General features: G+C 39.6%; 1 protein-coding gene across 7 annotated transcripts in view; it reads left to right on the top strand.

Annotated features, from left to right (window-relative positions):
- Window positions 1–12,633, top strand: part of col14a1a (collagen, type XIV, alpha 1a) — a 117,901-nt gene that overhangs the window by 94,460 nt on the left and 10,808 nt on the right. For 5 of the 7 annotated variants that reach the window (XM_039680243.2, XM_089117568.1, XM_089117570.1 and 2 more), the window contains 7 exons: window positions 2,007–2,060; window positions 2,502–2,546; window positions 2,662–2,757; window positions 2,861–2,914; window positions 5,838–5,891; window positions 9,214–9,267; window positions 9,473–9,544. In XM_039680243.2, the coding sequence (XP_039536177.2) occupies window positions 2,007–2,060; window positions 2,502–2,546; window positions 2,662–2,757; window positions 2,861–2,914; window positions 5,838–5,891; window positions 9,214–9,267; window positions 9,473–9,544 (429 nt within the window). The remainder of the gene's footprint in view (window positions 1–2,006; window positions 2,061–2,501; window positions 2,547–2,661; window positions 2,758–2,860; window positions 2,915–5,837; window positions 5,892–9,213; window positions 9,268–9,472; window positions 9,545–12,633) is intronic. The other 2 variants (XM_089117571.1, XM_089117569.1) reach the window with 1 other exon arrangement.

The following is a 12,633-nucleotide window of genomic DNA, read 5'->3' as shown; positions in this document are numbered from 1 at the left end:
GTGGATCGAACCAGAAACTTTTATCTTATCCGTAAACACACCACTCCTCTTTATGGAAAAACACAGAACGTGTTAAAATAGCTCATAAAGCGATTAGAGATATGAAATGAAATGGAAAGACTATGTAAGATATTGAGGAAAATACCTAGCTTTAGATTGCTCAATTCAGCGTGCTGCAGGTTGAACTCAATATGGTGGGAACAAATAAATGAGCTCATTTGGAAGGCAGCATCGTATGCACCCTGAGGGAAAATGTATTTCTGAGGCCTCGAAAAGGCCATGGTTTATAAACAGCAGTTCTTTTGAGAAAGTCATTACGAAGAGATTGATTTATCAAAACCGATTAGTCCACTCCTGTCCTGTCTGCGTTTATAGATTCCTTCATCCATACAAGCCCATTTCCGTGACCAAGAGGAAAACGATTTCATTTCAGTTTTATATATATTATTCCTGCATCTTGATATTAATATTACTGTCATGTGTTCAGGAGCCTTTCCTATGATCACACGTATCTCTCAAATTAATATTAATGCTGTATTCTCTGCTTCCACCGTCACCAGCAGGTTTTGTTAAATGTGTTTTGAGCGAGCTCATGAATCAAATCCATGATAAGAACTACCTTACTGCAGCCACTGCCACTGGGGATGCAATTAAAGTAAACACAGGAAAAGGAAGACAGGGTTAAATTACTCGTGGTTGCCTGCAGCAGTGAGGGCAAGAGTTTATGAGGGTCATAACCAGGTGGGATATTGTTTGAACTAGGTCAAGGATACTCTCTACCTAACTGCATGCACAGATTCCATTTCATTCCTGATATTTTGAACTATTGATTTTTGCAGTGTTTAAAACATTTTGATAAAACAATTAGTTTGGATTAATAAATAGACAGTAGCTGTGGACATTAGCCAAACCTTATGAACTGCCTACTGTAACATAGTCCAATGAATGCAAGTTAAACAGAATTCATGTGCAGTTTGTTAAAAAAAATGTGAAGTGATGAAAACCTGGACTGGACTCGTTGAGAACCACTGTATTAGAGTATTGTGCTGTTACCTTAGCAACATTCTAACATCAAACTCTGTTGAAATCAATAGAGAGCCTAAGTCCCTCCCCTTCCAGTCGACCACCATGGGACCTTATTTCTGAAAAATATTGGATGGTAGTCAATGGCGAGAGACAACAAATATTTTGATCTCGTTTGAATTGTGCCCTGAATTACACATATGATGTTTGTCAATTTAAAAGATACATTTTCAAGTAAAGAAAGTCGCAGTTTGACGTAAAACCGTTGAGGTATAAGACAGGTGAAAATACGTAATTACAAAGACTACAAACCCCAAAGGCTCACATTTTCTCTCAACGAATGAAGCTAACTTTACTGAGGCTAATGTCTGTCATTTTTTCTATAGACTTACGTTATAATCGTAACGTTACGCCGTCCTACCTGAGTGTTTTGTACCAGACTGCACACACACGAGCAGCGGATCTCGCTCGTTGTTTCGCTTCACGGGAGATATAGTTCATTGAGCGATTTTTACATAAAACTAAATGTTACTCTTCTGTTTTATGACAAAATGCGATGTTTTTGACTTTCAGAATTATCTTTTAAATCGACAAACATCATATGTGTGATTCAGGGCACAGTTCAGATGGAATAAAAAGATAAGATGTCTCTCGCCATTGACTACCACTCATATTTTTTTTCCGAAATAAGGTCCCATGAGCTGGAAGCGGAGGGGCGGGACTTAAGCTTTCTATTGCTAGTTGAGTTTCATTTGTGGTGATGTAGCGTTCCAAATCCATCCCATATGAGGATCCATACTAGTTAGCACACTGCCTATGTAGGCATCAAGACAGCTCACTATGCTTTGGAACAGAGCTAGAGAAAAGAGTTAAAAATTGCACCCAAGTCTTAACACCCAAGCTCTGGCCATTAAAAAAAATTATTTGCTTATTCAGACTCTCCAATTTGTGTTTATCTAATTGTGTGTGTGTGTGACTCCCAGGGCGGTCCTGGTATCAGAGGTTCAAGAGGAGATCGGGGGGAGCCAGGCTTGACGGTAAAGTACACATACAGTATGCTTCCACAGTATCCCATATGCTGGGCCACCCAGAGTTGTCATGATTTGCTAAATAGACAACAGCTCAAAATGTGAAAATACACACAATGCATCTGCCTCCATGTTGGTTTTGGAAGCTGCAAGAGTGTAAATCTCACTCTCGCTCAGATTTTTCTAAGAGCTTGCTTTGTTTATTTGTATCTCTTCGTCCAGCTGTAATTTCCTCTACAGTAATGCCCCTCCAGATGTGTGTGTCCATGCACAGAATGCATAATACACTAGTTCAAAGAAAGCCATGCTGGGACAAACATCATTTCATTTTATTGCTCCTAAGTTTTTATGTAAACTTGGTCTAAATGGCCATCGATAAGAAGTTTGTCACTAGCTAGACTGTGACAAGTGTCTTTTGCTTCCTTGATTATTGCATTCCTGATGGAGAAGGAGACTGCAGGGCATTCACACTTTGTTTCAGCAGCCCGGCTGGTGGTAGGCCCGAAACGTTACGCAATTATATTGAGGAAAATAAACAAGGCAATGAAACCATGATGATTGTATTAAGAAGTTATGTTTATTAAGATAACGTCCAAACTTAATGTTCAAGGGGCCTCAAGGGCCAACCGGTGAGATTGGACCTTCAGGACCGCAGGGGCCACCGGGTCCTCAGGGGCCAAATGGACTGTCCATTCAGGGGGCACCGGTAAGTTTCCAGGGTCCTCAATTTCTTCTGACTACTTGAATTGTTGCACAGACTTTGTTTCATTTTGTTCCATTTTTTTCTTTTTCAATTCCTTTTTCCTCAGGGGGCTCCAGGAGAGAAAGGAGAAAAGGGTGAAATAGGTCTGCCAGGTCCTCAGGTATGGAAAAATATATCGCCCGCATGTCTCATCAACACTCACGACAGCTTTACAACACCCACACAGTCTCTCGTCAGCTAACCCCAGCCCCTCCGTTAGAGAGTTATAATTATCACAGTGCCATGCGTGTCTGCGTATGTGTAGCTCATGACTGATAAGTCGTGCATGTGTGTGTCTGTATGTGCAGCTTATCTTGAATTTTAGAAAATTGTCTCACAGAAAAGAGAACATACAAATATAGATAACGTCCTTCAGTTGGCTGCCTAATAGAATCAGCTAGTGTCTTTATGAATTACTCAACTCTCCTGAACTCAGCTTGGAAACTTGCTTGTTAGCGCAGGAAGTCTGCTAGGGAGAAGTGTTGGAACTGAGATGCGCTTCTGTGAAATAATCACAAACATTTGAAGCCGGCAGGAGGAAATATTTGATTTATTAGAAATTACTTTTGGAATTTCTCTTTTTCAGAATATAAAACAAATATTATTTGATCAGTTTTGAACTGACAATTTGGCTATACTGTAACTGTGTTGAGGATTGTGTAGCACTAACCAAGTTTTAACTCGTTACTGTTTTAAATAGCAAGAATTTCATTAAAAAAAGCAAAATTTTGAGTAAAAAGCTGAGAATAGCTTTTCTATATATATATTATATTATTAACTGTTGACAAACTGAAATTTTTCGTAGAATTTGTAAAATTGTTCTTTTTACCTGGGTGCAAGCAAAGGCAGCTGGAAAATGTATGAAATCTGTAGAATACTTTCCAAGCCATTACATATAGTATTATAAATTCAGACGTTTGTGATGTGTATATATATATATATATATATATATATATAAATAAAAAAATAAAACATAACATTATCTTTCAAAATCGATTGAACACGGAGCAGTTTTTCCTGTGAGTGAGACTGGAAAACCCGTGTTGGATGGAAGCGGAATGATAACAGAATGCTTATAGTGCAGAGAGGAACGTGCTTTGACTCCAGTCCTGGCTTTGCGCCCGCGCCGTTAGGAGCTCTACATCTGTCTCGCATGCACACTCGCTCTAGATTAGAGGATATTTGAACTAATTTGCGATCATGAGTGGCTCAACTGGTGGATCTATAGATAAACTCATCTTTCAGGTATTTTACCGACCGACTTGACATTTTAGCGCGAGAAATCGGGGGTGTGGCGTGACTCGTGAGAATGTGAGAATTTGCTCAATTGCGTGAGTCTCACGCTCAATGTTTGAGAGTTGGCAGCCCTGCTTTCGCTTGTTTCTGCTTTTTTTTCACATGTATTTTGATCTGGAGATTCAGTACTCTTTCAGAAGATGTGTCATAGGTGAACCAACCACAGCAATAACAGACGCCCCTGGAGCGCAACTTACCTTGCTTCAGGAAAAGGAGACTGAGGCGTGCCTAGTGTTTTCTTCGCGTTTTTAGGCGCTATATGTGAACTATATGTATATTTTAGGCCTACATTTGAAATAACGAACTTGAGTGCCCAAAAGATGCGATATGTGAAGCTTGTTAAAATTCTCTATCTCCTGCGACAAGTGCTGGTGTTTAGTTTTCTACTGAAAGTGTCACCAAAAGGCTTCTAAAACATTCACAGTGACAGTTCCATTAGTTGAGGATTGACTGTTTGATGTGAAGCCAATGACAACCACTCAAGAGAAATCCCCTGGAGTTCTCTAGTCTATAGGGTGATGAAAAGAACATCCTGGCTTTTCCAGTGGTCAAAGTACAAATACACACACATACGTTCCTCAGCCCTCCAGTATAGACGTCTTGGCTTGAGATGGATATCCTCCTTTAAGCGGAGGGGCCATCTGCACCCTCGCTTTTATTAGCACCAGGTATTGAGTTCTTTCAGAGTTATGTTGGCAGTGAGGAGGAAGTGGTCTTTGCCGTACTGCAGAGGAGACTCTGCGTTCTCACTCAGGGCTAATCTATCCTGTCAGCCTGTGAATTATATTTATTGGCTGCTGGTTTCCAGTCCTCCAATATCATACGCCGCATCTTCTCCTCAGTCTGTCTCTGCCGCTGGCACTGAGAGCCCAGTATAAAATACTGCTAGGAATGCCCTCACACACAGTTTCAGAATTACGAGTCCACTCGTGATAAACCGAAGACCATTTTAGCCTTTGCGACAGTGAGTGTGTGGTGCTGATATATGGGGTGGTGTTGAGTTGAATGTCTTGAATTTGTAATATCGTAGCTGAAGCGATGATATTGTATCATTATGAAGAGGAAGGCTGTGAGATGAACAGGCATTTTCAGTTAGTGGGATTGTTAAAAAAGTGATGCAAGTGAAGCAGAGATATGCTCAACTGATAGATTGAAAATGCTAATCTGTGTGAGATGGAAGCAGTGACGTCTGGGGTAGACATTTCTTTTTCTTTTGTGGATTTAGGGATTTAAATGACAGTTCACCCTCATGTCGTTCCAAACCTGTATGACTTTATTTCATCTGTGGACCACAAAAGAAGCTATTTTGAAGAATCTTTCATTGTTTTATTCTTTCATGGTTTTGTCTGTACAATGAAAGTCAATAAACAACACTGGACAACACTGAACACTTGATTTTTTAAATATATTCTTTTGTTTCACAAGAGCCCACTGTCTTTTAGTTACCAAGCCAGATCTTCGAGGGCAGTTTGTGTTATTTTTATCTAAGATATCATAGCGGAGCAGCTCTTCAAATCACAATGACTCAGACCACACAAACTGTCCTCACTTTCGATTACCTCCTCAACTCTGAGATTGAGCACTTTGATAATGTCAATATTGTAGCCGGTGAGAATGGAAGACCTTCTGTGTATGGTGATGGCCACGTGAAGCGACAGCGCCGAACATTTATTACTCGGCAAAGGCCAAACATTTTGTGAACATCTATTTCCGCCATTGATTAATATGTCTTGTTTATTTACTTTCAGGGTGTACCGGGTGCCAGTGGAGGACCAGGCCGAGATGGACCTCCAGGACAAAGAGTAAGCAACTTTTATAACTTGTTTCAAACTATACTGAATGATGTTGACATTTATTTTTGTCCAATTACAAATGATTTTGTGTGATATTCCAGCTTGTTCTACGTTATTTTTCAACATGATAGAGGATTAATCTTTTAGCGCCATACTGGACATTTCAATTCAGAACTACAGTACTGCAATACGTGTAACAGAGTAATAAAATGTTGCCACAATCATGTTTATCTGTTTCGGATAAAGAGTGTCACATAACGTGCAAGACACAATGTAATATTTAGCATGTTTTTACAGTGAGCCTGGATTGCGTACAGTATGTACACTTCAAAATTCAATTGTTCCTCTGGAAGGAAAATTACTACGGAATTTGAATTAAATTGTATTAAGAATTTGCTAAATTTCTGTTAATGCATTCATTTTTAGAGCACTATTTGTTTTAACAAATAATGCATAATTTACTCTTTAATGCACAAGTAATAAATGTTAACTTTAATGGACCAAGTGATGCACACACATTAAGTAAACACACTTTTCAGTCCTGCCGTGTAATAAAGCTTATGTGTTCCTCTGTGTCTGAGCAGATCTGATTACGCCGAAAGAGCCCCGACTCACAGATTCAATTTACAGGACTGCTAGTCAATAACACCACAACGTGAACTAATCAGATCTGTCTCGCTAGACTGTCATAATAAACTCTGAACGTGTTTGTTTTCATTATTGATTTTGTACCTCGCCTCCAAACCAAATGAAGCAACTTGTAAACAAAGCCTTATTTGACATTACGGAATCACACCTGTGATTCTCAGATCCTTGATGTGATTTTGGTATGAGTTCACGTGTAACACGTGAAATATTTAAATTTAAATTTAATATTGCCATTTCTAGAAGAAAGGAATGGTAGTCTATACAGATTAAACGCCACTGGAGACTCAACAAAAGGAACACTAGACTCATTCTGTGAACTGTAATGAAAAATATGCTTGAGGTGGTTATTCGATTACCGTTCCCAAAGCTGTGTAGTGTAATTAAATGTTAATGTCTTGGTGAGACAGTGCAAGTTTGCCATCTCTGTTTAGTAATGAGCAGCATGAGTGAAAATGTTTGAATAAACCTGTCAGTTTGCATTGGAAAAGAAAAACAAGCAGCTCAAACGGAGGTGTTCAGACCACACTGCTGCTTACTGAGCTGATTTAAAGCAGGTTGAGGGATAAATCTGCTGTGGTTTCATTCACAGTAACTCACTATGACAGTTGAACAAAGAAAGCAGATGTTTGGCTTTGAACTTATGATAATCTTTAAAAAGAACATTTGTACAGAATATTATTATTGTTCCAAGGTTAACTAATGAGCTGTCTTATCTGGAAGGGGCACACAATGAAGTACTGAAGAAATTAATCAATACTTCTGGGATCTTCACCCACAAATCGACTTCATCGAGACACTAGAACAACTATACAATGCATGGTTGTCTGTGTGGGTGTTCTGGCTAGGACTAGGCAATATATTGAATATCCACTATATATATATATATATATATATATATATAATTAAAGTATATTGTTATATATTATATTGTTACTACTTTTTATTTATTATTTATTGCTTATTACTTATTTTTTGTATTCTTATATGTTATATTGTTACTACTTATTTCTAAATTTAAATATTTGTTGAAAACAGAATCGTTCATACATTTGGGGTCACTTATATATATATATATATATATATACAGTATATATATATATATATATATACACACACACACATATATATATATATATATATATATATATATATATATATATATATATATATATATATATAATAGTAATATATATTGTATAGTATATAATAGTAAATATATATATATATATATATATACACACTGTATATATAAATGTTTTCAATCTTAAAAAAGTAAAGTAAACTGTTCTTTTGACATATTCATCAAAGAATCCTATAAGAAACAGACAGACATACAAACGGACAGACAGACAGACAGATAGATAGATACCGTTGCAGTGAATATTAGTGCCTCATTGGATATGAGCACTAAGCAAAGAGGTGTTTATAGCATGCAAATATTGCTTCAGGGTCATAGCTGGGGTAGAATCATCACCCCTCTGGTGGCACTGTGTTGCATGCACCAGAACTTTTTTGAGGTTTTACATTCTTGAAGTGTGGTTCTCCAAAAGTATGCTACACTTTTTAAATGTTACATTGTTTTCCCTTCCCTCCACTAGACTGTTTCCCAAGAGATTCTGATATTTAGAACAATGAAGCATATTGAGTGGAAGAACTATTAGACTCAGTTGGATCACTTGCTTAAAAATGAGCAGCCCGGACTGTGTTATATAATTTGTTCTGACAGATCTGACAGTAAGTTGTTGTTGTGGAGTCTCTATCCCCTACTGAGGTACTTTACGTGCATCCCAGCATTCTACATTAAAACAGTAGTGCAATGGATCTTCAAGAAGAGTTTGTTCTATCCTTCATTTCCACCTGTTCTGTTACTTTACTGTTGAACTGTTCCAAAAAAGGGGTTCATGACGTGAATGTACATAGGTCAGCCAGAGTTGAACACATGCTGTTCATTTAGTGAGTCACTGATGGATTCAGTGAGTTTTGGCTAATTCAAACTGATATAACTGAGTTAAGTTATATCAAATTGAATAATTTGCTCAAAGGAAACAAAACAAAAGCTGTTTGTTTACATTTAGCCACCTTGATTAAAACTTTATAACATATTTGCCCAGTTTACAATGGAACAAAGTATAGAAGGTAGACTTAAGTATATTTTTTATTATTACTTTATCAGCTCTTCGAATCAATGCTAGTTTGTTGAAACCTTCAGACTGACCTGTGACTGCTTAACAGCAGGCTATAACGTTTTAGCGTTTTGTTTTGTTGCATTACATTGCTGCTTTTAAATTGTTTTTTTCTCTATCAGGATGTGACCAGTGAGCCTCATTTTTCAGCCCCACGTTATTTTTAAAGGCATATCAAAGTTCTTCAATTTTTAAAAAATGTGTTCCAAGATCATGTGCAGTTTTTCATTCCACTCCACTGCACTACATCTCGTGTTTTTAAAAGCAAATACGAGTTAAGTGTGAACTGCGTTGAGAAACACTGCTATAATGTGTTATCATCATTTCCTTCTTTTATAATGAAAACTTTCCTTTAGACTTCCTTAAGAAGAATTGGGAGCTCCAGGTTTTACTGTTCATAATCTGTGCTAAAAGAAAATGCTGTGCTGTATTTATATTGCTGTTTTACATATTTGTATTTTAAACATTGCGAGTGATTATCTGAAATTCTTTCTTTTCAGGGTCTACCGGGTAAAGAGGGACCCCAGGGACGACAGGGCCCTCCAGGACCAATGGTATGTAGCATGATAAAATTACAAAAGCACAGTTTAGCTTCAACTAGAACAGCTAAACAAGTCCTTCAGGCTTATTTGAAAACTACAGGTATGTGTACGGGGGTTGGAACTACCTTGGACCACCAAGATCTGACTTTTGCACACATGCACTAGACTCTTTAAGTCTTTCTCATGAACTTTTTGTCCTCTCAATACCAAATTTTAGGGTAGCCCTGGTGCTCCTGGGGCTCCAGGATCAAGTGGACCACCAGGACAAATTGGTGATCAGGGGCAACCTGTGAGTATTGCATTACAGTCATGTTGAACAAACTGAACTCGGAATGTTTTAGACTGCTGGTCATGTATTCAGGTTTCTTCAGCTTACTGATGTTATTCGGCTCAGTTCTATAAATGTAGTTTTTTGGAGTTTAGTAGGAGGAACATTGAATTCTAGCAGACTGAGTCATTATCTTGAGAGTTTGATGCCAACATTATTCTCACTTAGGTACCAGACCACCAGACCAAAGATGAAAAGGAAGGGAGACCATAATAATAATTTAAAAAAAAAATATGTCAACATGAAGTCAAGCAAACTGGTCTCTTGGTGTCCCACTCAACTGATATTCAATATACTTGCTAAAAAAGACCAGCATAATTGGTGACCAGCATGTTTTGGTGTTGGCATGCTGGTGTTCTCATTAGGCTTAACCATAAAGCCTTCTTTGGCATGGCTCAACAATAAGGATGACCAGCTGGACGCTTCAGGCCACTTGACAGAGCTTTCACCATGTCTGTGTTGCCTTCTTACATTCGGGCTTACATTTGTTGATTTTGCACATTGTTGATTTCTGTCCTGCAAGTGAGAATGTCAGTAATGTTTTTTCATCATATGTCATTATTTTATAGCTGTATATTTTCCAGATTGTTCATATTTTGTTTATATATATATATGAAATAATTATAATAATAGTAAAAACAATCTAAATTATGACGGCTCAGAATAATTTTAGCACATTGATGGTATTATGAATTTGGTTGTGTCGGACTAGAATGGAAGTATGGGCTTGCTACTGCTATTAGATACACATACATGCTGCTGTGACCATGTATACTGCTGCTGCATGAATAGATATACAAATATCCCATAGCAGATTTAGATAGGTGAAATAGGAGGAGGTGGAGGGTTTCCGAGGAAACATCTCGGCTACGGATGTAACCCTCGTTCTCTGAGTAGGGAACGGAGGCGTTCCGTCGGATGACGACGAATGGGATTTCGCTTAGAAGCCTATCAACTTTGAGAATTACAAAACGAGCCAATGGCAAAGAAATGCCGTGGGTCTGTGGAATTTGCATAGTGCAACTCCGCCCCACTTCGTGGGTATAAAAGGAAGACAGCGGCACAATGCAGATATGTTTCTTCGCTGAGGAGCCAAGACTGAGCTCAGGCCTTCCCCGCGGTACAGCAGAAAGTGTCGGGAAGAGGGAGCGTCTCCGTTCCCTACTCAGGGAACGAGGGTTACATCCGTAACCAAGTCGTTCCCTTTCGTTGTCACTCCAAGTTCGGAATGGGGTTGCCAGTCTAATCACGCCATCTTCTCGGCTGTCTTGTAGTGCCCTGCGTAAATCTGAGATCCCTTTTGTGAGACTGGCATGGACAAAGGACTCCTATTTAGCATAGGAATACCAAGGCTTATCCCATATCCCATAGCTTAAAGGAAATATGCAATTACTGCCAACCCAGTACCGAAGGTGGAATAATTCAACCACAGGGGTGGCAAGGTGGCTTGCCAAGGGAAAGACACATGCTCAGAGAGGCTTAAAGTGGAAATACACATGTGGGGGTTGCTCAGGGGAGGGACCATGCACACGGGGGGCACCTATAGCCGATGCGCAAGCAATAGACACTGGCGCCGTTGTCAGGAGTGCTGAAGGAACTCAGGGCTTTCGGGGAAGCTCACCTGAGGAGAATATTGCACGTATCCAGTCCGTGGAGTGGAATGGCGAGCAAGCGAATACACTTGAGCGGGTCCAGTACTAGCTGGTTGAAGTGAGTACATGAGAGGACACTGGCTCTACTCGGAGATTGTAGAATCTGAGACTGAGACCCAAAGGTGGTAGCTGTGACGAGTCTTCACTTCCAGACGATTCAGACCCTCCTTGTGATGCTGCGATTGACATCACGTCTTCTTCTGGAGCGCCAAATGAAACCACCCGAAGATGGTTCTGCAGCAATCCCCTGAACACTCGCGGGTTGCAACACTGAAGAAGGTGCTGTGGGGCATGGATAGATAGTCTGCGCTTTGTTCCACACAGTCACCCTCAGATCACCCTGGCCACCAGCCGAAGCTGCTCTAGCATGATCAATGCCCAAATACACTACACAGCGCTCGTGCCCATCAGTCAGATACAAGTCGACCACAACCAGAAGTGCACGGGCGAGGCATCTTTAAAAAGACATGCAAGCTCTTTTGTGATAGAAAAACTTGAGTGCTGAAGCACCCACGGAGAAGCACACCAACTGGCAAAGGACGCACAGATAAGCAGGGAGTGTGCACTCGCCGGGAGATCACCGTCACTCCAGCACTGGGGAGTTTGCTCATCTCATAAAAAGCTGACAAATTCAGAGATGGCTAAAGGAGGGAAGAATTAACTTGCCTCCGAAGTGAAAACATATCGGCGTCCTCCTTTTATACCTACTAGGTGGGGTGGAGTTGCACCATGCAAATTCCACAGACCCATGGCATTTCTTTGCCATTGGCTTGTTTTGTAATACTCGAAGTTGATAGGCTTCTAAGCGAAACCCGATTTGTTCTCACTCCGAGTTCCGTCAGATGACAATGGAAAGGGAACCAGGAAATCTAACCAGCTTAAAGTGAACACTGGACCAGGCTATGTAAATGTTGAGCAAGCAATGTCATTGGCTGCAGAATCAGCAGAGGACAATAAACTTGTGCCATTGAAAAAAACAATGTGATTGGATTTAAAAGACCTTCCACAGTTTTACAAGTTTCCTTGGTGAACAGAATGATTATGATGGTTCTCCATCTAGACTAGTGGTGTCCAATTTCACTCCTGTAGGGCCAATGGGTTCAGCTTCAACCTGCCCCAACACACCTGCCTGGAAGTTTATAGTAATCATATAGGCTATGAAATATTGATTAGCTAAATTTTGCAGGATAGTGGCCCTCCAGGGTTAGGATTGGACATCCTTGAGCCAGAGTCACACCATTACCTGGACTATCTGGTTTAGAAGCTAGAAATTTATCTACAGTATTTATTATGATTTAAGTCATTTATGAATGCTGGAGAGGACAGCTCCACAGGAGATGCTTTATATCCTACAGACTGGTAGAGTTTGGGCTGTGAAGTGCTTATTGAAAAATATAC

The sequence above is a fragment of the Pimephales promelas genome, chromosome 12, assembly GCF_988280905.1.
Source record: "Pimephales promelas chromosome 12, fPimPro1.hap1.1, whole genome shotgun sequence".
NCBI lineage: Eukaryota > Metazoa > Chordata > Actinopteri > Cypriniformes > Leuciscidae > Pimephales > Pimephales promelas.
This window is presented reverse-complemented; position numbering and strand designations above follow the sequence as displayed.